Source organism: Lissotriton helveticus, chromosome 7 (genome assembly GCF_964261635.1).
Source record: "Lissotriton helveticus chromosome 7, aLisHel1.1, whole genome shotgun sequence".
NCBI lineage: Eukaryota > Metazoa > Chordata > Amphibia > Caudata > Salamandridae > Lissotriton > Lissotriton helveticus.
Window position 1 is genome coordinate 1,435,367,511 of NC_136068.1, and position 25,148 is coordinate 1,435,392,658.

General features: G+C 46.2%; 1 protein-coding gene across 2 annotated transcripts in view; it reads left to right on the forward strand.

Annotated features, from left to right (window-relative positions):
• Positions 1-25,148, forward strand: part of LOC144767454 (cytosolic phospholipase A2 gamma-like) — an 892,628-nt gene that overhangs the window by 510,348 nt on the left and 357,132 nt on the right. For both annotated transcript variants that reach the window (XM_078650877.1, XM_078650878.1), the window contains 2 exons: positions 4,091-4,144; positions 6,806-6,883. In XM_078650877.1, coding sequence (XP_078507003.1) covers positions 4,091-4,144; positions 6,806-6,883 — 132 coding nt within the window. The remainder of the gene's footprint in view (positions 1-4,090; positions 4,145-6,805; positions 6,884-25,148) is intronic.

Sequence of the window (25,148 nt, forward strand, 5' to 3'; positions counted from 1 at the left end):
GCCAATTCCAATTCCAAAAATTCTTTATTTCGGCCATATAGGCCATAAAAGATACAGTAAAATACAATACATACATTTAAAACACAGTATTTTTACATATATAAAATCTCTACTGGACCAGCGGGGAATAGGGGGTGCAAGGTAGTATCAGTTCAGGGGGACATTTTCTTCCTAATTATCCACGCTGCCATTAAGAATTTTGAAACAGCAAACACTATATGGCCCAAAGTATTAGTTTTCATGACCCTGTAAGCCTGTAAGTAGTTCCTGAAGCCCAGGTTCCGGCAAAGCGGTGCAATCCAGCGCTTCCTGGGTCTCTGGTGAGCATGGCATACGAACATTATATGTAGGTCATCTTCATCCTGGGCTTTACAGCATGGGCAAAGTTTGTCACCCCCTGTGGGCCATTTGCAGGTAAATACTTTGGTGGGGAGTGTACCGAACCTCCATTGCACAAACAGTTTCCTCGCCAGGACCGGAAAGATAAAATCCATAAAAGGTTCGAAAACATAAGAATTTTTAGATTCCATAAAACGTGCCGTCAGGGTGCCACTATTATAAGCATTTTCCAAGTAAGACAAGTTTTTGTTCTTATACAACTGGACCAGAGTTTTACGTGTAATCCTTTGGCAGCCCTGAGCTGGATCATCCCATAAGTCTGGCAAGTTCATACTGAGCAATTCCGTCTTGATAAAAGCCAGCCAGGGAATTTTGTTGTTGCCATTCAGGCTCATTACGTGAATAATGTCCTGTCTGTAATGGTGCAGTTCCTCAGTAGTCCATAACCGGTGCCAGAACTTCACAGGTTTTGACAGAAGATCTTCAGAAATGGAGGGAAGACCCATATCTAGTCTTAGGGGCAGAAGTGGCGTGCCTTGCGGGAGACCAAGTAGGCGTCTTAAAAAACTATTTTCCACTCCTGCCAAGGCCTTCCCTGCTTTGTGTCCCCATAACTCGCTACCATACATGGCTGCTGCCTTGGCTTGGGACCTGTATGTTTCCAGGGCCGGGCTTACAGGCTTAAAAGTGGACTTCTTGGCCACCTTCAGCATTGCACCCGATAACTGGGACAGTTTTAGCCTGGATCTAGCTATCTGACAGTCCCATGAGAGATTTTCCTGGAGTGTTACCCCCAAATATATGAAGGTCGAGACCCTCTCAAGACTAACTTCCCCCAGTGTGGGATTTGGTCTAGTTTTGGTCGGGGGATTGAAGATCATGAACTTGGTCTTTTCCGTGTTCACCTCCAGCCCATGTTGGCGACAGAAAAGGCCAAACCCGTTCACGATCCTCTGAATCCCCATGGGGGATTTGGAAAGCAGGAGGGTGTCATCAGCAAACATTATTGCCGGGACCCTCCTGCCTGCCAGGAGCGGGGCATCATTATCCTTAACGCTATCAAGATGTGATATGACGCTATTGATGAAAAGACAGAACAGGGTCGGCGCCAAGACACAGCCCTGTCTGACTCCTCGATGGACCGGAAATCTGGACGAGAGCTTGCCCTCCCTCCCACACCTCACTTGTGCATAGTTGTTCTCATGCAACCTGATGATAATGTTGAGTAGCTGAGGGGGTACTCCTAGCTTTTGCAAAACCTCCCATAGTTTCCTTCGAGGGACCAGATCGAAGGCTGACCTCAGATCCACGAAGACCATGTACAGTCTTCCCCCCTCTAACGTCACCGTCTTCCAGTAAAGGAGGAGGAGGCGGAAGATCTGGTCCATGGTCGACGTGTTCTTTCTGAAGCCAGCCTGGAGGGGGCTCATGATGTCATTGTCCTCCACCCAATCCAACAGATGGTTAAGGATAAGGCGCGCAAAGAGCTTTTGGGGTACATCTATTAAGCTAATAGGCCTGTAATTGGCCGGGAGCAGAGTGGACCCCTTCTTGTGAATCGGTACAATCTCTGCCCCCAGCCAAGACCCGGGGATTGCCATACCTCCTAAAATGGCGTTAAAAAGAATAAGGAGGTACGGACCCCAAATGTCCGGGTGATGCCTAAAAAGATCCCCGGGTAGCTTATCCAAGCCCGGGGCCTTCCCCAACGATAAATGCTCCAGAGCAGCCTCCACCTCCCCTAGGGATAATTCCAAGGCAGAGTCCTGGGAGCCTGTGGGCACTGACAGGGCTATGTCAGGGCAGGTGTTAGTGTCTTGATAGAGTGCCCCAAAATAATCCTCCCAAACCGCGGGGGCAATGTTGGGTTCGATTGCTTCCTTAAGTTCCCCCGTCCCATTATTTACCAGGGCCCAGAATTTCCGGGACAACGCATGCCATTACAACGTAAGTATTGGTAAGTATATAATATTTTTAAATATATAATTAATTAAAATTGATATAATTTAATTTAATTTAATTTGTATTTTATTTAAATTTTCTTTGTTTATAAATACATATATATATTTTATTTAATAATTTAGGTGTTTTAAAATAATGGGTGTAATAGTAGGGTAAGTGCTGGATAGTGTAGGGGTAAAAATTACTATTCTAACTCCAGGGGGGTGAAATAGTAGGGTAAGTGCTGGATAGTGTAGGGGTAAAAATTACTATTCTAACTCCAGGGGGGTGAAATAGTAGGGTAAGTGCTGGATAGTGTAGGGGTAAAATTACTATTCTAACTCCAGGGGGGTGTAATAGTAGGGTAAGTGCTGGATAGTGTAGGGGTAAAAATTACTATTCTAACTCCAGGGGGGTGTAATAGTAGGGTAAGTGCTGGATAGTGTAGGGGTAAAAATTACTATTCTAACTCCAGGGGGGTGAAATAGTAGGGTAAGTGCTGGATAGTGTAGGGGTAAAAATTACTATTCTAACTCCAGGGGGGTGAAATAGTAGGGTAAGTGCTGGATAATGTAGGGGTAAAAATTACTATTCTTACTCCAGGGGGGTGAAATAGTAGAGTAAGTGCTGGATAGTGTAGGGGTAAAAATTACAATTCTAACTCCAGGGGGGTGAAATAGTAGGGTAAGTAATGGATAGTGTAGGGGTAAAAATATTAATTATTAATAGAATTATTTAAATTATTTTTTTAAATAAATAATATTTTCTATTTTTCTAAATATATTAATTAATTAATATTTATTTATTTAAAAAAAAATTAAATAACATTTTTAATATAATTATATACTTACCAATACTTACGTTGTAATGGCATGCGTTGTTAAGGCATCTGCGATGTAAAAACATGCGTTGTAAAGGTAGTTCGTTGTAAAGGATCCAGCGTTGTAATAGTTGCGTTGTAAAAGTAGTCCGTTGTAATAGTTGCGTTGTAACGGTTGTTTACCCCAATGAAGGAACCAGAATCCTTTTTTATGGCTGGGGTGAGCCCCTGCAGTATGGCGGGTCGCTGGCCTGAGAGCTCTTGACTAACGCGGAGAATGGGGGGCCCCCTCCATGTACTTTGCAGGGGGGCCCCCCTCAAGTTTCGTTACGCCACTGCCCCACGCTGCCTCTGGGTGGCGCCTGGTGCACCCGTCAGTCTGTCCTGTCAGCACTCAGGCTGCCACCACTCTCTGCTCCCTCCACTGCAATGGCTGCCACGGTTCAATCCGCAGGTTGGGCACTCCTGACCGAGGGGGTTTAAGCATGCTGGACCAGTATGTCTGTGATGGAGCAACTGGGTCACGGCTCGATCCGGGTTGGATGGGCCCAGGGAGCGGTAGTGAATGCTGTGTGCTCTTTCAGCTGAGAGAACAGGTGCCAGAGATCAGGAAACGCTGTGAAATCAAGTTCACCCAATGCGAATTCTTAACCTCTAGTTTTATCAGTTACTAATCATAGGAAATGCTATTTCTTACAGAAACGTGCTTCCTGCTCATCGCTTCATCAAGGCTCTTATATTAGCCTTATTTGGCATGTTCATGATGGCTCTGTGTTCCAATCAAGCCAAAAACCAGAACATTAAAAACCACAAGACTTTGACTAGAGTAGAGTCAGCAAGTATCCAGATTTGTCTCCATTATTTTGCCTGTATGCCACTCTTCACTCATATGTTCATATGCATTTTAAATTATTGTGTACACCGCTCTACCTATTTCACTGTGTCATTGTAAATTTAGCCCTGACATTGTATTTTCTTTATGTCTTTCAGCGCTGTGGGGAAGTGCAATTGCAAGCATTCCAGAACTTTTTGAGTTTTTTCTAGGTATTTCTTTTAAATTGTTTTATTTATATTGGAAATAAATGCCACTTCTGCTGCTATTTCAGTATTCAATGCATTCTGGTATCCAGTACATAATACAGTGACCTATCGACAGCGTTTCCGCTGCCTGCAAAATGCGCCTGCTTCTAGCACACAATCGATGCCACGCACCGTGTTTTATGCACACATTGCCCTTTTCCTTGTTTCTGTTGCCCATGCTCGTATCGTCTCATGAGCCCGCTGCCAACGAGCTGGTGCAACATCAAATTACTCCTCACTTGGTTTTAGAAAAAGCCCAAATTAGGTGGATGAACAGTCCCTAACGTTCACGAACAACCATTGAAACAAGGCTCACACACCCAAAGACACCCCTATTGACACGCCCGAGCCAAGTGTCCCAAATATCGTCCTGGTCCCCTCAGGACGGGTTGACACCTGCTGCCAGACGTGCGCGCTCCGGTGTAGGAGAAGACATTCTCCATGCTCCAGACAGCCAGCATTGTCTCAGATCTTTATCATCATCTAGGCCAGCTGCCACCTGACTCGTGCAGCCAGTCCTTCCTTACTCCTGTGCTGCAGCAGGCATCCATGAAGAATTATTCTGAGTACCGACCAGCTGTTTGTGCCCCATCACTCTCCTTTTTGATAACGCAACAGTTTTAGTTTAATTAAACACCATGGGCCTTATTTATGAAGGCCTTGTGCCACCGGTGCGTCACTTTATCCCATTTTAAAAGTGGCGCACCGGCGGCGCAAGGCCTTCATAAATAAGGCCCCATGGGCCTCGTTTATGAAAAGTGACGCATCGCTGCGTGAAAACAGCGATGCATCACTTTTCTTTACGTCCTCCTTGCGACACCAATGATGCGTCATATTTACAGTATGACGCATCATTGCGCATGGAGTTACAGATACAGCAGTATTTCTGACGTATCTGTAAGTGCAAAAGTGACGCATTGCTAGAGTGTGTCACAAAAGTGACGCAACTCCAGCAATGCGTCCTTTCACATGGGGCAAGCCTCATGTGAAAGGGCCTGTGTCAGTCTTACGCCTGCTGTTAGGCAGGTGTAAGATTTTGACGCATTTGAGTCCTAGAAGTGGCACAGTGAAATCTGGTAGATTTCACTGCGTCACTTCTACGACCCTTTCTTGCGTGGGAACACCCCCCCTGCATACGTTATACCTGGCGCAGGTATAATGTAGCGCAGGGGTTTACAAAGTGAAGCATCTCCCTAGATGCGTCACTTTGTAAATATGATGCAACAGGGCACATTTTTTACACTGCTGGTGCGTCACAAAAAGTGACACACCGGCGGCATAAAAGTGACACAAGGGCTCAAAAATAAGCCCCCATGGCACTGGTCTCCCGGAAAAATCTGGACCAAGATTCTTCTGGAACTGTTAAAGGTTACTCCTGATCATTCTCCTCCACACTACTGACTGCCTTGGACATTTGCACTCTTGGCGAGCAACTCTTCATTAGTGGCCCACACTACCTGTCTCTACATTGCAGCAGTTCCTAATCTGGTCCCACACTGCTCACTGACCAGAGAGGAGTGTAGCCCAGGCTGAAAGCAATTCTACTTATCCCATCTGCACTTCTATTATAGGATTGACTGCACCCTAGACCCAAAGGTGCACCTGATTCACCTGCCCAGAATCATTATCCCTATTGATGGCTTTCTCCATCCCTGTCAACTCAACCCTTCTTATCCCTAAAAAGACGCAAAAAAAATTTACGCAACGTATTAACAATGACCCAGTAAATAACACTCAATAAATTGAATGTCCATACAGTGGCATACATACCAAGAAGGATAAGGGTTTTAGTTACAGGTAAGATAAAAACATCCAAATATGTTACAATAAGTATACCAACGAGAGTAACCTTTGAGAGCCATATATAACCCTGAATGTTTTATTGTTATTATATGTTTCATTTCAGTGGTCCTATAGTTTACAAGGGCCCGTTGATGCCCAATAGAACAAGACGTCAGACAGAAATGATGCACGCAACTCATTGGCTATAGTGGTTCAGCTTCGGGTTTCAATGTCACTGCTTCGGACATATTTATGAGTGCTTTGCATTACGTTTGCACCACACAAACTGGTCACACTTATGAAGACATGCAAAGCCACATTGCGTGGCTTCGAGGGGCCTCAGAAATCTTGAGTTAGGCAATACAGTGAAGAGGATAGATTATTTAATGATGATAACTTCTGCCCCTAGTGCGGTATTTTAGTGCTGTGCTACTTTCACTATTTTGTTAGATCATATTCAGAAACCAGCATAATCGCTGCAAAAATGGGCAGAATACCCTGAAAACAGCAACATGCCAAGGAGGCAGCGATGGGAACTGTAGGGTATGAGATGGGAAATAAACAAATTAAATGCACACACATATTTCGACATTCATCCAGAAGTGAGAGGAGATAACTAGCAATCTATAACAACTAGTTTCCCCCCAAAAAACATACACTACATGTCGAACGTGCCGATTGGTTTCTTTTTTCACTTTTCCATCTTTTTCTTCTTTTGACATCCTGTTCTCTTCTCTTTCTTTCTCATCCCGGGTAGAATTGGCTATTGAAGTTTAATGTGGTTGTAATAAATATGCTAATATTTTTCAACTAATTATTTAACGTCTTTTTTTTTAATTGAAGATATTGTTCTTAAGATGCTGAAAGACCCAGTTGGAAATGTGCTAGTTCCAGGACTGGAAACGGTCCTTCTTCCAAGAGGTATGTCCCTGCCATTCATTTTCATTACTGGGCTCGTGTTTTCAGATTATCAGATCAATGAAGAAGTTTTTTGATTTGCTGCCCCTGGCGGCCAGGAAGACTGTTGCAGTGGCCCTTATAACATCTAGATTGGACTACTGCAACAGTCTTTATGCAGGCACCAATAAAGCGGTGCTGCATAGACTGCAGATGGTTCAACATGCTGCAGCTCGTCTGGTTTTACGCTGGCCGAATAGATCATCTGCTTCGGCGGCACTAAAAACTCTACATTGGCTGCCCATTCATAAGCGGGTACTTTTTAAGATTCTTGTGATTGCCTTTAGAGCCTTTCAGTCTCAAGGCCCTAGATATCTTCTGAGGGGATTTCAACGCTATATGCCAACACGCTGTTTGAGGTCTGCCAATCAAAACCTTTTAGTTGTTCCCAGATTTAGATTAGCCACTAAGGGAGGGAAGTCTCTCTTTGTGCTAGGATCAAAAGCTTGTAATAAACTGCCAGCTCAGCTCCGTTGTATAGTCAAGGAGACTGACTTTAGAAGATCATTGAAAACATGGATCTTCTCGCTCTCAGACATAGCCTGCAGAGCATTGGTGTAATAATTGTACAGTGTGTTACTGCTTTCTGTCTACCAACTCATTTTTCATCAGGGTTGGGTGTGGAGCGCCAAGATGCTCCTCGGAGCGATAGTTGCGCTATAAAAATGTGTGCTTACAATTACAACTTTGATTACTGCTTTGCTAGAGGTGAACGCCAATGGTATAAACTCAAAGAAGCCTACAGGGCTAAAATGTATGGGGTTAGAAAAAATAAACGGGGAACGTAAATGTTACAGTAAGGGGAGCTGATGTAGCTTCAAGAGTTCCCCATCAGCACACCCTTGCCATATTGCTCCATCAAGCTTCATATGGCCCCTATCTTGATGCTGCACTAGGGCTGCTGAGGCGGCAGCATAAGGAGACATAGGGGCTATTTACAAGCCCCTTGCACCGCTGGTGCGTCACTTTAAATATGGGAAAAAGTGACGTACCGATGGTGCAAGGAGCTTGTAAATAAAACCCACAGGCTTTTGGAAGTCTTTGTGCACTGAGGGGCATATTTACAAAGCCCCTTGCCACCAGTGTGTTTTTTTTTCGCGACGCTTCAGTGGCACTGTGTATTGCTCCATATTTATAAGGTAGCGCTAAACAACTTGGTGTGGCTTAATGTGCCTTGTCACTAGCGTTCCCTTTTATGCAGTTTTCCCCACTTAAGGGGCATGCAATGGTTGTTGCTTTGGGTGTTTCCAGCAACACCCATGGCTTTTTGACACTGCCCCGGACAGGGCCAGCTTTAGCATTGGTGGCGCCCGGTGCGACAATCTTTTTTGGCGCCCCCACACCATATGACTGCCTACTCAAATTCTGTCACTACCACCAGGCAAAAGGGCCCCTCATCTCTCAAATCATAAGTTACTGCTCAACACAGCGCCCCCTTGAGGTCAGTGCCCAGTGCGGCCTCACCAGTTGCACTGCACTAAAGCTGGCCCTAGGTTTACGAGGAATCGTAATTTGAGGCAACGTCAAAAACGCATGCCTCCCAGGGGAGGCATAAGGGTGGTGCAACAAGGAGAAATACTTTTAGTTCTCCTAATTTTATGCTCTTTCTAAGCCGGCTTAATTCTACAGTACAGATAGAAGGAGCCAAAAACATCCTTAATGATTATTTTTGTACAGGAAGGTGTCCCTTTCCGCAAAAACACAATCACCCCTATAACGCATGCACCCTTGCACCCACCATGGTGCAAGGCTGTCTGTGATGGTGCATTGCAGCCTATTGTGCACCAGCTCAGAGGAAAAGGCCCGGAATGGGCTGTATCTCATAGATACAGTGCATTCCTGCCCTTTTCTTTTGTCTCAGGGCAGCACAGCAACATTTCTCGCGGTGCTGCCTGCTTCAAAACCTCGTAAATGAGGACTTGAGTGAACAGATGAGGCCTTCTCTTTTTATTGTGTCGGACTTGACCTCCAGTGCTAGGTGAGGGCATGCATGCATGTCGGTGTGACGCCCCAGGATATGGATCTGTGGCATACTACATTTCTCCAAAACCTTCAAATAATAACAGATTGCATGACAAGTTATAACAACATACTGAGAGTTCTGTTGCAGCAGCTTCCAGACCATGTGTACTCACTTACAGACAGATTCTTCCAGTCTCTTGGGTTTCTTGATGTGAGGTCTTAGTTTGTGTGGGTGTCCTTGACTTGTTACTCAGTGTGATGTGCAGTACCAGTGCTTGGTGCAGCATTATTTCCTCCAGGCAACGCTGAGTCATCTTTGATTGTGGGATTTAAGGTACTTCAGTGCCATACTGTTGGCCAGTCTCATGCTCCTCCTCCCACTCTCCCAGAGAGGAGTTTGGAGGCTGCATTTCTGACTTGCCTCGTGACTGCTCGTGCCACTTGGTGAATGCTTATATCTTTTTAGGGCTCGACCTCTGCCAATGCGCAAGCATTGCAGATGTCGAGACATATTAGGGCTTATCCAGAGCTTAACCAAACGGGCGATTTGATGCTGTGCCCGTGAAAAAAGCGCGTGCACGCATCAAAGCCACCAGCCTCCCTCCACAAGCTTACCCGAGCGTGCGCTCTGGCATTTCTCCTCCCCTAAATATTCACTGCCCACGGCCGGGCGGCACATCAAAGGCTGCTGCTCCCCGTGCGTCTCGTCACCCTTACTCTCCCTATTCTTCCCTTCTTGCCTCTCCCCGCCCCCCCAGGGCCGGCGCTAGGCATGGGCAGCATGGGCGGCTGCCCAGGGCCCCATAGTCTGGTCGCAGGAGGGGGGCCTCGCACCTTTAAAGACTTCGGTGTTTTGAGGCGGGGGGGCCCTAAGGATTTAAAGGTTCTACCCATTTCCCCTGCTGGCCCCTCTAGCAGGGCCTAATCGCTGCATCTGCATGATGATGCCAGCGATTTCTTAGATACTTAAACTGCCATTATGTGTGAAGTGCGCCCTGCCCCTGTATGAATGAAAAGCAGGATATCCTGCAGGGCGCACAACAAAGGATAGAATGACGTCCTGTCACTTGAAAACTGCTCACCTAGGATGAGGGAAAATTGGGAAAGGAAGCCTAGAGGTGAGAAAAAAGGGGGGGCAGATAGGTGTGAGTATGACAGTGAGACAAGGGGTGCAGGCAAAGGAGCAGACACAGCATTAACAAGTAGCTAGAGCAAGGCTTTACGTGTCTTAGACCCAGCAATTAATTAGAACGCAGATTGAAACGGGCCCCATATCTTTTCCTATATTCATGTACTAACTTGGCCTGCAAAGAAACTGGTCTAGTGTCTGCACAATGAGGTATGACACGTTTACAGGGTCGGACTGACCTATAGGGCAATCAAATCAGGCTGTGCCCAACGGTCTAATCTGTCAGGTCAGTATGTAGGCGTTTTTTTTTTATGTTTACAGGCCTGCTTTATGGTCATATGAGCCGTTTTTGTACTTTTGATTTTCATGATATTTTAAAACAAACATTGGTCCCAGCAAACTCAAATACATGCAGTCTTCCATACCTTACAAAATCGTATACAGCATCTCTTTACAAATTAAAAAATGATATCATTTGCAAATACAGACATTTTTCTAGCTGCTTAATTCACTAATGGGGGCCACTTTTATTTCGGTGCTGGGGCCTATTTCCTGTCTCAGTCTGACAATGTATGTTAGGGTAATACATGACAACAAATTAGTTCCTGTTTGTAGTTCACGTGCTTCACTTAATTTTGCATTCCTTAAAAATCTTATATAAGATGTGTGTTTCTGTAATTCGTTTCACAGCATGATACTCTTGTATGGTGCACACTTTGTATTGAGTCGCTCCCAGGTCTTTATAACAGGCTACAATTGAGAGCTTTGTATTTGAGGCCGAAGGCAGTTTAACTTTCTCACTGTGCCTACCTGGGGATCAAAAAGGTGTTCAGAATGCATGATCATTCAATACATGGCCTCTCTTCAGAGAACACAGAGCAACAGTACAGTATTCAAATTGCAGGTGTGATTCTGTGCAAATGTGTGTGAAGGAGGCACTCATTGGTCAAAACAGTGACAAGGTAAAAGTAAAATAATTTGTTGTTATTACTCATTTATCTGAAACAGCTAACAACCATTGACAAAATCAATACTCATGGTTGTTTTTAGGTGTATGTCAGTTGTTGTGTTATATTTCTGTTTTCAATCACGGAAAGCCCAGAGAGGAAACAAAGTACTGGTCAGATTGTACTCTTTGTGGAATCACAGAAATTTAGATTACCCTGTTTAAGCTACACCCTTAATTATGTAGACCACACCCCTTTTAGAGACCCACTCATTCGTTTTTCAGCCAGCTTAAAGGCCTGGGCTGGCAGAAAGGGAAACAGGGAGGAGGAGAGATGGATGTAATGGGCAGAATCCATGCGGACAAGCTGGTAGAGAGATTAAGAGCCGAGGTGAAGAGCATTACATTCAAGGATGTAAGAGGAGAAGAATCCATGCAAAGTGGTAGGAGGCCGGGAAGCTTGTGAACTTTGAAATGCAGAGGTTCCTAATGTAACATTTAATATTTTGTTGTGTGCCAGGCATGCCTCACACTTCCTAGTGGTTTGGGGGTTTCACCCTCATCAAGAATACTTTGAAAAATGGCAGAAGATAGTATTATTGGCCCATTTTCCATAAATTCATTTATCCCATTCAATAGAACAATAACACATTTTAAATAATGTAATGTGTTTCTATTTAATACAGATGTAAAATATAGGTATGCATTTTCTATGTATTATTAATTTTTAACCATTATACTCACATCCAAACTCAGTAAGTAGCTTCTTGCAAAAAGGCTTCAACAATGCCATATAATCTGTGATCTCTGAATAAACTGCACCTTTTATAAAATACAGCAGCTTATCTCTTAATGAGAATTTCGAAGTTCAAATATTTCTCTCATGTATTGTTGAAGCTACACTAGTTTACCATTAGAAAGGAAGTAGCCTTCAAGGCACTGTATACTGCTCACAACATAGGTCCTGAGTACCTTGGAGAAAATGCCTATGGTACACACCTAGGGGAGCTCTTCGATCAACCCCCTCGGGAACAGTGGATACACCTAAAATAACAAAGAGACCTGGAGTGGCAGAAGCTTTATTTCATTCCTTGCAAACTCTGAAACAATTTAGAAAAAACTTAAAACCTGGCTTTTTTCAACTATGTTGCCCAATTAGCTTTATTTACTGTTACAGCTGCAGATGGCAGTGCTACACTGGCATGCACTATAAACAATATCAATATAATTAATGGCCAATTGAAATGACTTCCTATGATGTCACTTCCTGTTAAGTTAACTCGTATGCAAATTATAGGGGCCTCGCATTTTCCTATTCTGCCCAGGGCCCCATGAACCCTAGGACCGGCCCTGCGCCCCCCCTCCCCACCACAGCAATGCCGAGGGCTTGTCTGCCTTCTCCCAGACTCGTTGTTCTCTTTTCTGCAGTACTGCAATCTTATCCGTGTTCTTTACGGCGGCGTTAATTCTCCTTTCTATCCTTCTTTGATTTCCTCTTACACTCTCCCGTTTTCCCTAACACTGCTCGTGCCTTTAGCCTCAAACACGTCCCCGTTTTTCTGCCTTCTCCCAGACTCGTTGTTCTCTTTTCTGCAGTACTGCAATCGTATCCGTTTTCTTTACTGCGCCATTAATTCTCCTTTCTATCCTGTAAACACTCCTCCTAGTTTTAAATTTTTTTTTTTTTACGGAGGGAAGGCATGGGTCTCGCGTGGGCATGTGAAGGCAAACATTGTTTTACAAACTTGCTGTTTATAGAAATCAAATCCAATCACTTGGGGACTGAACGTGTCATCTAGAGGGTTTCACAGTTATATTTTATTTTCTGACAGTATAAACCGGGCTCAATGGTGGGTGGAAGTTTCAGATTTTTTTTGTTGCGCCTCAAGCTGCTCACCAGTAGCACAGCACTCGGATTTCCATTAATCCGGCCGTAGTGAAGTTGAGCAGTTATCACAGAGGCGCTAAAGTTAAATAAATCTTCTTGCCTCTCCCCGCCCCCCCTCCCCACCACAGCAATGCCGAGGGCTTGTCTGCCTTCTCCCAGACTCGTTGTTAATTTTTCTGCAGTACTGCAATCTTATCCATGTTCTTTACGGCGGCGTTAATTCTCCTTTCTATCCTTCTTTGATTTCCTCTTACACTCTCCCGTTTTCCCTAACACTGCTCGTGCCTTTACCCTCAAACACGTCCCCGTTTTTCTGCCTTCTCCCAGACTCGTTGTTCTCTTTTCTGCAGTACTGCAATCTTATCCGTGTTCTTTACTGCGCCTTTAATTCTCCTTTCTATCCTGTAAACACTCCTCCTAGTTTAAATATTTTTTTTTTACGGTGGGAAGGCATGGGTCTCGCGTGGGCATGTGAAGGCAAACATTGTTTTACAAACTTGCTGTTTATAGAAATCAAATCCAATCACTTGGGGACTGAACGCGTCATCTAGAGGGTTTCACAGTAATATTTTATTTTCTGACAGTATAAACCGGGCTCAATGGTGGGTGTAGGTTTCAAATTTTTTTGTACCGCCTCGAGCTGCTCACCAGTAGCACAGGACTCGGATTTCCATTATTCCGGCCGTAGTGAAGTTGAGCAGTTATCACAGAGGCGCTAAAGTTAAATAAATCACTTCTTTTCCTCCCATATCAGGGTTTCCGGTGCACCTAAAATGTAATCAGCCGCAAGGAGAGACTCTGGTGACATCCGCTTCAGCTCATAACATTCACGCATGCAAATATGTCAGTGCCGCTCGCGCATCAGGGATGCAAAGAAGTCTCCCACGTGCAATTACTGCAGATTACATTACCTGCATGCTTTGAAACTTGTAATATTGGCCTACCGTCCTATATTGCATATTTTATGGAAAGAACAGGGGTTTGCATCTTTCCAGTAACGTCCCCTGATTGTACTCATTTTTTGTGCCTTCTTCTACTCTGGTTGTACTCGTTTTTCATGCCTTCTGCCTCCCTGATTTTTCTTGCCTTCTGCTCCCATGATTGCCCTCGTTTTCTTGCCTTCTTCTTCCCTGATTGTACTATCCATCCACCCCACTCCATCCATCCATCCATCTCCATCCATCCCACTCCATCCATCCATCCCCCCACTCCATCCATCCATCCCCCCACTCCATCCATCCATCCCCCCACTCCATCCATCCATCCATCCCTCACTCCATCCACCCATCCATCCATCCATCCATCCCCCACTCCATCCATCCATCCATCCCACTCCATCCATCAATCCCCCTACTCCATCCATCCATCCCACTCCATCCATCCATCCGTTTCACTCCATCCATCCATCCGTCTCACTCCATCCATCCATCCCCCCACTCCATCCATCCATCCATCCCCCACTCCATCCATCCATCCATCCACCCCACTCCATCCATCCATCCATCCATCCATCCATCCATCCATCCATCCCCCCACTCCATCCATCCATCCATCCCACTCCATCCATCAATCCCCCCACTCCATCCATCCATCCCACTCCATCCATCCATCTGTCCCACTCCAACCATCCATCCGTCCCACTCCATCCATCCCCCCACTCCATCCATCCATCCCCCCACTCCATCCATCCATCCACCCCACTCCATCCACCCATCCATCCCACTCCATCCATCCATCCATCCATCCATCACACTCCATCCATCCCACTCCATCCATCCATCCACCCCACTCCATCCATCCATCTCCATCCATCCCACTCCATCCATCCATCCCCCCACTCCATCCATCCATTCCCCACTCCATCCATCCATCCCCCCACTCCATCCATCCATCCATCCCCCCACTCCATCCATCCATCCCCCCACGCCATCCATCCATCCATCCATCCATCCATCCATCCATCCCCCACTCCATCCATCCATCCCCCCACTCCATCCATCCATCCATCCCCCCACTCCATCCATCCATCCCCCCACTCCATCCATCCATCCATCCGTCCCACTCCATCCATCCATCCCCTCACTCCATCCATCCATCCCCCCACTCCATCCATCCAACCATCCCCCCACTCCATCCATCCATCCATCCCCCCACTCCATCCATCCATCCCCCACTCCATCCATCCATCCCCCACTCCATCCATCCATCCATCCCTCACTCCATCCACCCATCCATCCATCCATCCCCCACTCCATCCATCCATCCATCCAACTCCATCCATCAATCCCCCTACTCCATCCATCCATCCCACTCCATCCATCCATCCGTTTCACTCCATCCATCCATCCGTCTCACTCCATCCATCCATCCCCCCACTCCATCCATCCATCCATCCCCCACTCCATCCATCCATCCATCCACCCCACTCCCTCCATCCATCCATCCATCCCCCACTCCATCCATCCATCCATCCCACTCCATCCATCCATCCCACTCCATCCATCCATCTGTCCCACTCCATCCATCCATCCGTCCCACTCCATCCATCCCCCCACTCCATCCATCCATCCCCCCACTCCATCCATCCATCCACCCCACTCCATACATCCATCCATCCCACTCCATCCATCCATCCATCCATCCATCCATCACACTCCATCCATCCCACTCCATCCATCCATCCACCCCACTCCATCCATCCATCTCCATCCATCCCACTCCATCCATCCATCCCCCCACTCCATCCATCCATTCCCCACTCCATCCATCCATTCCCCACTCCATCCATCCATCCCCCCACTCCATCCATCCATCCATCCCCCCACTCCATCCATCCATCCCCCCACGCCATCCATCCATCCATCCATCCATCCATCCCCCACTCCATCCATCCATCCCCCCCACTCCATCCATCCATCCATCCCCCCACTCCATCCATCCATCCCACTCCATCCATCCATCCATCCGTCCCACTCCATCCATCCATCCCCCACTCCATCCATCCATCCCCCCACTCCATCCATCCAACCATCCCCCCCACTCCATCCAAACATCCATCCCCCCACTCCATCCATCCATCCCCCCACTCCATCCATCCATCCCCCCACTCCATCCATCCATCCCCGCACTCCATCCATCCATCCCCGCACTCCATCCATCCATCCATTCACCCGGCTCCATCCATCCCTCCCCCGCCCCACCCTCCATCCCTCCCCCGCCCCACACTCCATCCCTCCCCCGCCACACACTCCATCCCTCCCCCGTCCCACACTCCATCCCTCCCCCGCCCCACACTCCATCCCTCGCCCGGACCACACTCCATCCCTCGCCCACACTCCATCCCTCGCTCTCTTGCCCTGCCTCTATCTCTCACCCTACCTCTATCTCTCGCCCTCCCTCTATCTATCTTTCGCCCTCCGTCTATCTATCGCCCTCACTATCCATCGCATCACCACAGCATCACTCAGGGGCACCACAACATCACTATGGCTACCAGAGCATCACTGAACGCCACAGCATCACTCGTCGCCGCCACAACATCATTCAGAGCCACCACAGCATCAATCTGTGCAACCATTCAACAACAACTGATTCAAATATGTTCTCTCAATGTTTTAAACTTTATTACAAATGTCACAAAAAAATGTTAATATTTCACTTCTGTTCTTGTATTTTCATCACAATAAAACACTAAACATAATCTTCCAAAAAGTTATTTGCAAAAGTTTAAGCTATTGCCATTATAAATTACAATAACTTTTATTTAAGTATTAAATATTGAAAAAAATACAAATAATTGTTATTTTTAATATTAATACATCTAAGTCATGTAAATACAACACATATTGCATTACAAATGCTATAGGTGTCACGTTTGCAAAAGTTAACACTATTGGCATTGTAAATGACAAAGTTATTAATTTCGCTATTTTCAAAACAAAAACATAAATAAAAAATTGTCACTTACAATACTAATACCTCTAACTTTACTAATGCGAGCCCTATTGCATTGCAAATGCTTGTTTGTGATACAGTCATGATTGCTCTTTGCCGTCACCATTGTGCCTTTCCTGTCAACAACTTGTAGAGGGCATGCTTTAAAAGGGGGTTGAGACCCCTCCCGTGGATCAGTGGCGTAACGAAAGTTGAAGGGGCCCCCCTGCAAGGTAAACAGAGGGGCCCCCGCTTCGGAGCTATCAGGCCTGAGGACTTTGCTGAGGGGACCCCCATGCAGCTCGGGCCACCACGCACCGCAGGGGCTGCGGGGGCCTATGTTACGCCCCTGCCATATGAAATCAAACTTGATCCTGGTCTATTAGAAACTGCCAGACCAGGTCCTACCTGAACTGGAATAAAAGCAGCCCAAGACCGGTTTTGCCCTGTTTGAGGCTCATCAGTAGATTCTAGCTTGGTTTGGTGCACCCGATGATTACCTGAGCATAGGCTCTGAAACAGTTAGGACTGAAACTGGTCCCTCCTAAGCTGTGTCCAGGGTTATCCAATCACCAGAGACCAGATCCATGATTACTGCATTAACCCACCACTAGGCAGATTTCCCCTAACAACCAGGAAGTTCATTTTTGTGAGTTTAGGATCCAGATCCCTTTTGAGAGGGAGGGTTTTTTACAGGGCTTAGCAGTACTGGCACTCTGAGGCAACTCCTAGTCCCTTGCAGTGACAGCTGTTAAGAAACAAGGGTAATTGGCAGATTTATCACAGCATGCTTGATATTCTACAACACAATAAATGTACTGAGATTAAAGTAAGGATTTTTGCAGATTGTGGGGAACTTGCAATCTCCAGCCTGTATAAAAGCCTGGTCTATCGATTTCAGCACTGTTTGCACCAGAGCATAGCCCTTTGTTATCCTTAATTAAAATGCTTTGGTTGTTTCTTGGTTCTAAATGGTACCAGTACTTTTTAAAACGGAGTTTGATACTAACTGCCCTACCTATCTGGGAATATATACCTATTCTTTTTCAAATGAGTAGCTCTGATGGACATCAAGTGTTTGAGGGAAGGAGTAGTGCCTGCCGGGGTGGCGCAGGACATTGTCTCTGCCATCTCAATAGTACTCCGCATGCCAAATTTAGAGATGACTGCCGGCACAGCCGTCATCGCTGAACAGTGAAAGGAACCACTGTTAAGGCAGTTCCTTTCAGTGTACCTTAAAGTTTGGAGAACGTATTCCATTGGTTTTAACAGCCACACACCAAACTTGTAAAAAGAAATTCTGTGTTTCAAAACCTAATTCTCAAAGTGGGCGTTTGGTGTTCTGGATTGGGAGCGGTATTGGAATTACAGGAGCTGCAAAGTTAACACCAGCAGTACCACCAGAATGCCACAATTCTGAAGAGGATGTAAGTACGGGGTGACAAACTCTGATAATAATCCTCCAATCTACCACAAAAAGAGAGAACCACCATCGCAACACAATCTTTCCAAGGGGAAATGGGATATAAGAATGGAGAGAGAAACATGGAGGTCTTGGCTTGTCTCTCACAGGCCTCATCCTCTGGCAACAGGCAATGTCTCTCCATAACAGACTTGTATGGTGGCTTGTCTATGAGAAATACACAAAGGAAATATTTGTGAATATGGGCACTGATCATACATACTCACCAATTCCTTGCCCAGTAAATCATTCTTATACAATGCTACGGTGAAGATACCCCATAACGATCCCAGGAGGCTTGGGTACACCAGGACCCCAAAGTCAAGGAACAACTAAGAGTCTGGAGTAAAATTCTTATGAGAATTTTTAGTAGGCAAACACAAATAACAGAGCTGAGGGTTGTCAGGATTACATCTATGGACACACTGGGAAAGAGACATAAGTGCATGTCTGTTTCTGTCCAAGAGATCCACGGATGAGAGGAAAGGGTTGGAGGCTGTCAACTACCTGTTCTTGGTAGCTGGCTCATACAAAGAAGGGGAAGGACAAAACAATTCCTGGTCAGAGCCAGCAGTAGAAACACAGACCCACCAGGTTGCTATAAAAACGCTACATACTAGCAAGATGGTGCCTGGTTACTTCAGAAATTATTGTGTGGCGCTCCCTCTAGCTTAGTTGGTCATCATATAGCATTTCTTCCAATTTAGTTATGTTGCTCCCTTCCCCGGTTTGTGTTTACTGCGCCCCAGGTAGAACTAACTTCTTCTAAATTCCTGTGCTTCATGTTTCTTGGTCTCTTTGCCCCCTACCCTACCGCCTTGTCTGGCAGTTCTCTGGGAGCTGCTGGGTCTCTGTGTGTTTTCTGTTGCCTTCAGGTTCAATACTGTCATGCCCACTGAAGTACCCTGTAATATGTCCCATTGCATCCCTCATATACATATATATATATATATATATACATATATATATATATATATATATATATATTAATTGTCAGTGTGACACTTGTTCTTTTAGGGTCTTCAGTAAGTATGGGCGAATTTGGCGGATTCACGGTCAGCAAATTCGCACAAAATGGCAAAAAATCAGCGAGTTCGCGTATTTTCCTGCAAACTCGCGGATTTTTTTGCCATTTTGTGAAACGTGTGTCTGTCACTTTGCCACCGCGCCGAAAGGCGCCGAGGTCCCTCGAGTGAGCTGTCCATCATAGTGAGGAAAGGAAAAGACGTTGCATACCCTAGTGTGTGTGTGGCGGGGCGAAACGGGCGGGGCTTCCATGCGAGTTCACATGCCTCTTGTTTATAAAGGGTCAAAGACCGATTAGAGCAGCAGATGAGAAGGAAGCAGCCTCCTGGTCACAGGAAGTACACTGGGATTGCGCTCAAGAAACTTGTGGATGCAAAGACCTCCATCAAGGATTACATCTAATGGTAGGCGGTAGATATGGGGAGGAAGCACACCTGCCAAGCCTCGAACGTGCTCACTAGTTGTTTGGGGGCCGAGGTCCCTAAAGTGAGCTCTCCATCATAGTGAGGAAAGGGCGGGAAAAGTAAACGTTGCATACCCTAGTGTGTGTGTGGCGGGGCCGAACGGGTGGGGATTCCATGATTGTTCAAATGCTTCTTGTAAGGGTCAGAGACCGATCATAGTAGCAGATGAGAAGGAAGCAGCCTCCTGGTCACAGCAGTACACGGTGATTGCGCTAGAGAAACTCGTGGATGCAAAGACCTCCATCAAGGATTACATCCAATTGTAGGCGGTAGATATAGAGAGGAAGCACACCTGCCTAGCCTCGACCGTGCTCACTAGTCATTTGGGCGCCGAGGTCCCTCGAGTGAGCTGTCCATCATAGTGAGGAAAGGGCCGGAAAACGTTGCATACCCTAGTGTGTGTGTTTCGGGTCCAAACGGGTGGGGCTTCCATGCGAGTTCACATGCCTCTTGTAAGGGTCAGAGACCGATCAGAGCTGCAGATGAGAAGGAAGCAGCCTCCTGGTCACAGCAGTACACTGGGATTGCGCTCGAGAAGCTCGTGGATGCAAAGACCTCCATCAAGGATTACATCCAATTGTAGGCGGTAGATATGGGGATGAAGCACACCTGCCTAGCCTCGACCGTGCTCACTAGTTGTTTGGGTGCCGAGGTCCCTCGAGTGAGCTGTCCATCATAGTGGGAAAAGGGCGGGAAAACGTTGCATACCCTAGTATGTGTGTGGCGGGGCCAAATGGGTGGGGCTTCCATGCGAGTTCACATGCCTCTTGTAAGGGTCAGAGACCGATCAGAGCAGCAGATGAGAAGGAAGCAGCCTCCTGGTCACAGCAGTACAGGGGGATTGCGCTTGAGAAACTCCTGGATGAAAAGACCTCCATCAAGGATAACATCCAATTGTAGGCGGTAGATATGGGGAGGAAGCACACCTGCCTAGCCTCGACTGTGCTCACTTGTTGTTTGGGCTGATTATAATGCAAGACTGAATTTGAGCTTCAAGTCGGGCACCTGCTTTATTTATATCTGTAAGTGCTTCCAGTTGAGGTTTAATTTTTGTGACAGGAGCATCCTGCCAGAATGAATCCTGCCTGCGTATATTTATCCACGAAGATGCCACCCCCTAATGCAAAAAAAAGCAACAAAAAAAAGTCCGCCCGCGAGCGGATTTGCGGATTTTTGGCAATTTCGCGCGATTCGCGGATCGCGTAATTGCCAAAAATCTGCAAAATCAGCGAGCGAAACGGATTTTGCGCCCACCCTTAGTCTTCAGTCCCGATTCGGAGGCCGTTTATTACAATGCTGTCCCGATTAAGGAATCACCTGTGAGGCGTCCTTGCTGGCATGGTGTGTTTTGCTTGCACTTTCCCTGCTCCTATTTCTCTTTCCCTGTTCTGGACTGAGCTGGTAGGTCGTGTACCATTCCACCTCTCGGACAGTCCTCAAAGGGAGATTGGAGGATTACTGTCAGAGTTAAGAGACTAGCTCTCCCTCACTACTAGTGAGGGGGTACATGGAAGCTGCATGCACAGTACGCGTTAACTGGTGCAATACCGACAAATATATAGGGTATTGGAAGAGGTAGGGGAAGGAAAAAGCCAGAAACAGCATGAAGGGAAAAACAGAAAAGGTGAGGGAATCGAAGGATAAACCAACTAATGCCAGCGGGAACCATACACCCAATAATGCTGACCTGCTACATTTTTCCAGTATGGACTCTTTTTTTACTGCTGTGAAATGTTTCCCTCATGATCTTCCTTTTCTGATTGGTCTGATGTTCCCCCTGTCCCTCAAAGTCCTCCTCCTGACTAAGATTCAGACCAGTGTTCAACGGTTTAAGTCTGCCAGCTACCCTGTTTTCTTTAAGTGAGCCTTATCTTTGCGAGCTGTTTCTTCCAAATCTCAAACCTTCATTGTCAAAATATAACACAGACGGTGGGGGAGGCTGACTGCAACCACAGGGGTCTACCGCTAGCCTTTAACTTTGCAATTTGAGCATCAAGGAAGAAGAAGCTATCAAGGACAGCATGAAAAGGTGAGACCTGAGCCAGATCTGTATAAAGCTGGGAAGAGTTTAGTACCTTCCGATCTGAAGTGCTTGACAAATCTGACCATGGAGTCCATAACACCAATAGGAAAGATAGCAAGGAAGTGGACCAGTAGAGAAGGTGCTGGAGTCGCAAACTCCTTGGTGCAGTGAGACTCTGGTTTGGGGGATACTTTCCAAAAGGATTGGAGGCATTGGGCGTCCATAGAGATGATCCTCATAGGAGCCACAACTTCTCAGTGCTTTTGCTTTTTCCTATTCCTCCTACAAGACTACTGATATGCCCTAGCAATGATGAGACCTGCCATGTGTGTTTCATCTTGTGCTGATGTTCTATACTTTGTGACTAGGTGGTGCTCATTTTCTACTGCTGCCTGCAAACTGAGATTATGACAGACAGCATATGGCAGGAGCAGTATCCGACTGTGGCGCCGCGGCCAGGGCGACTGACGCTGGAATCTGGGGACCACGGTTCGATCCCCGGCTCCGGCGGCAGGTTAGCCCAGCACCATGTGACTCTGGGCAATAGCTCGCTTAATCTTCCCGACGGCCCCCCAGCGCCTAGAGACCCTTACGGGTGATTGTGCGCTTTACAAATGTGGACTTTTTTTTTTATTTTTATTTTTTTTTATTACAAATACCCATATTCGGATCAAATAAATAAGTTATCCCTCGATATCAGCAACATAGCAGGTGGCATAGTCGACAGACCCGCTTGCAGATTCCATGCACAGAGTTTGACTCAACTCAATAGTGCAATGCAGTCTGTGAAGCAGATGAGAGTCTAGATCCTAAGGTCCTTTTTCTGCTGAGTCCTCCGCATCTCTTCCTCGGGCCTGACAAAATGGGTAGTGTCGACAGGTTATCTGAGGAAAAACTGTCTTGTAACCAGCTACTTCATCCTTCCCTGAGGTTACATCACTTGTAACCAGCTACTATACCCTTCCCTGAGCTTACGTAACTTGTAACCAGCTACTATACCCTTCCCTGGGGTTACATCACTTGTAACTAGCTACTATACCCTTCCCTGGGGTTACATCACTTGTAACCAGCTACTTTACCCTTCCCTGGGTTTACATCACTTGTAACCAGCTACTTTACCCTTCCCTGCGGATACATCACTCGTAACCAGCTACTTTACCCTTCCCTGGGGTTACATCACTTGTAACCAGGTACTTTACCATTCCCTGGAGTTACATCACTCGTAACCAGTTACTTTACCCTTCCCTGGGGTTACATCACTCCTAACCAGCTACTTTACCCTTCCCTGGGGTTACATCACTTGTAACCAGCTACTTTACCCTTCCCTGGGGTTACATCACTCGTAACCAGCTACTTTACCCTTCCCTGGGGTTACATCACTTGTAACCAGCTACTTTACCCTTCCCTGGAGTTACATCACTTGTAACCAGCTACTTTACCCTTCCCTGGGGTTACATCACTTGTAACCAGCTACTTTACCCTTCCCTGGGGTTACATCACTTGTAACCAGCTACTTTACCCTTCCCTGAGGTTACATCACTTGTAACCAGCTACTTTACCCTTCCCTAGGGTTATAACAATTGTGCAATTCCAGACACAGTGACCTCCAGGGGAAGTCTTGCTATCCCTATACCTCTGCCGACAGAAAGAATGCCCCTGTACTTACCTCACTTTTCGGTGATTAAATCCAATGCCACCAAGGTTTGGTGCAACCTCACTCTGAATTCAATCCAATCCAGCAAGTTCCAGAGTGACCTTTGACTGATGGCAACAGAGTGCAGGTGTGAACATTGTAACAAGATGTACAAGTTATTCTGATCAGCTTACACAAAAGCTGAAAAACTACAACCATGGAATATAGCCAGAAAGTGAAGGTATAGGCTATCCAATCTGAAGGAAGAAGAAGATGAAAAGAAAGGAAAAAAAAGAGATTGAAATATTTCCAAAGAGCTGGGGTGAGGCAGTGCATAAGAAAAATCACTTACCGAAATATATTGCAATCCAAACATTTCGGGTGAAATTAGAGAACTATCGAGGCAGCACATTCAAGAAGGGACAGGGTACGTCACTTATGGTGCACAACTACATGCATAGCTATGGCATGTTAAACTATTTTACATAACAGTTTTAAAAGTTTTTTTGCCACAACTAGGTGCAGGGATACCTACAAGTTTATAATGATTTAGAGCCAGAACTAAAGAACTTATATAATAGGACTCTAGGCCTCCCCTTTCTAAGATTTGTGAATAACACACACGAACTGACTGCAGCACGTTAAGGCATAGCAGCGCAACTTTTATGCCAAGAAACCGGAAACCCGAACAATATGGAGGCAGGGGCAGCCCCCGTAAAGTCCCATGCAGAGGTTTAGTGGAAGCTCAAAGAGCAGATACTGCTACAGGCGCAACCTGTACTATACACACCTCCATGACAATCTAAAGCACAAAAAGCCTCGTAAATGTAGTGTGTAATACTATATGGAAAAAAAAGCGAAAGATTGAAAATTAGGAAAGATCCCATTTTAACTCCTCATCTGCTGCTTTGGCTACACTGGAAGTTGTCTTGAAAGATCCTGTGCTTGCTACGACCTTTTTTCTTGCCTGATGCTGTGAAACCCTTTGGAAGGGCAGACTGCCTCGCCCAGATCTTGTTCATGCTCTGCACGTTCTCACAGTCTTACAAAGCCACCTCTTTACTTTAAACCTATTTCTTATTTCCTCATACAGCTGATTCTACAGCAGCTGACATGTACTTCGCATGCTTGCTGCTAATTAAATCTGCATGCCTGCGCCTCTTGTCCTTGTTTGACTTTTAGCACATAGTATGTGACATAAACTTCCATTTTCTTTTGGTCCCACGCAGGAACCAGAAATATCACTTAGGTGCCACCAGGCAACTTGTGTTTCTTCACAGGCACCCCAATACAATCTGAGAGTGCGGTCAGGTCCTCACATACAGCTTTGGCACCAAAATCACGTCATCTGGCATGGCACATGGCACAACCAGAGATCCATCTTTGTCACAAGATATGGCTTTTAGTCCCCACAGGTGTTTCTAAACAAAATGACCAAGAAAGGGAGAGCAGCAATGTCAGTGTAGAACAGAGAGCCCTGCCTGCCCTGCTGAACGTTTCCTAATAAAAACGACACCTCCGGGCTGTATTTTTCTGTTTGTGGAGCATCTTGCAGGCGATATTTGCTTAGTTTATTAGCTGAAGCCCCAGGCCGAGAGTCACTGTGGCGAGCTAATGATATTCACAGCTCAGTAGGTGGCAGAAGGCTGACGAATACCAGGCAGGGGGACAGACACCTTTCTTGAGTTAATAGGAGCGCTTCAGCAGGCATGGAGATGAGACACACTATGTTTACTTAAGATTTATTGCTGGTCGGTCCCCAC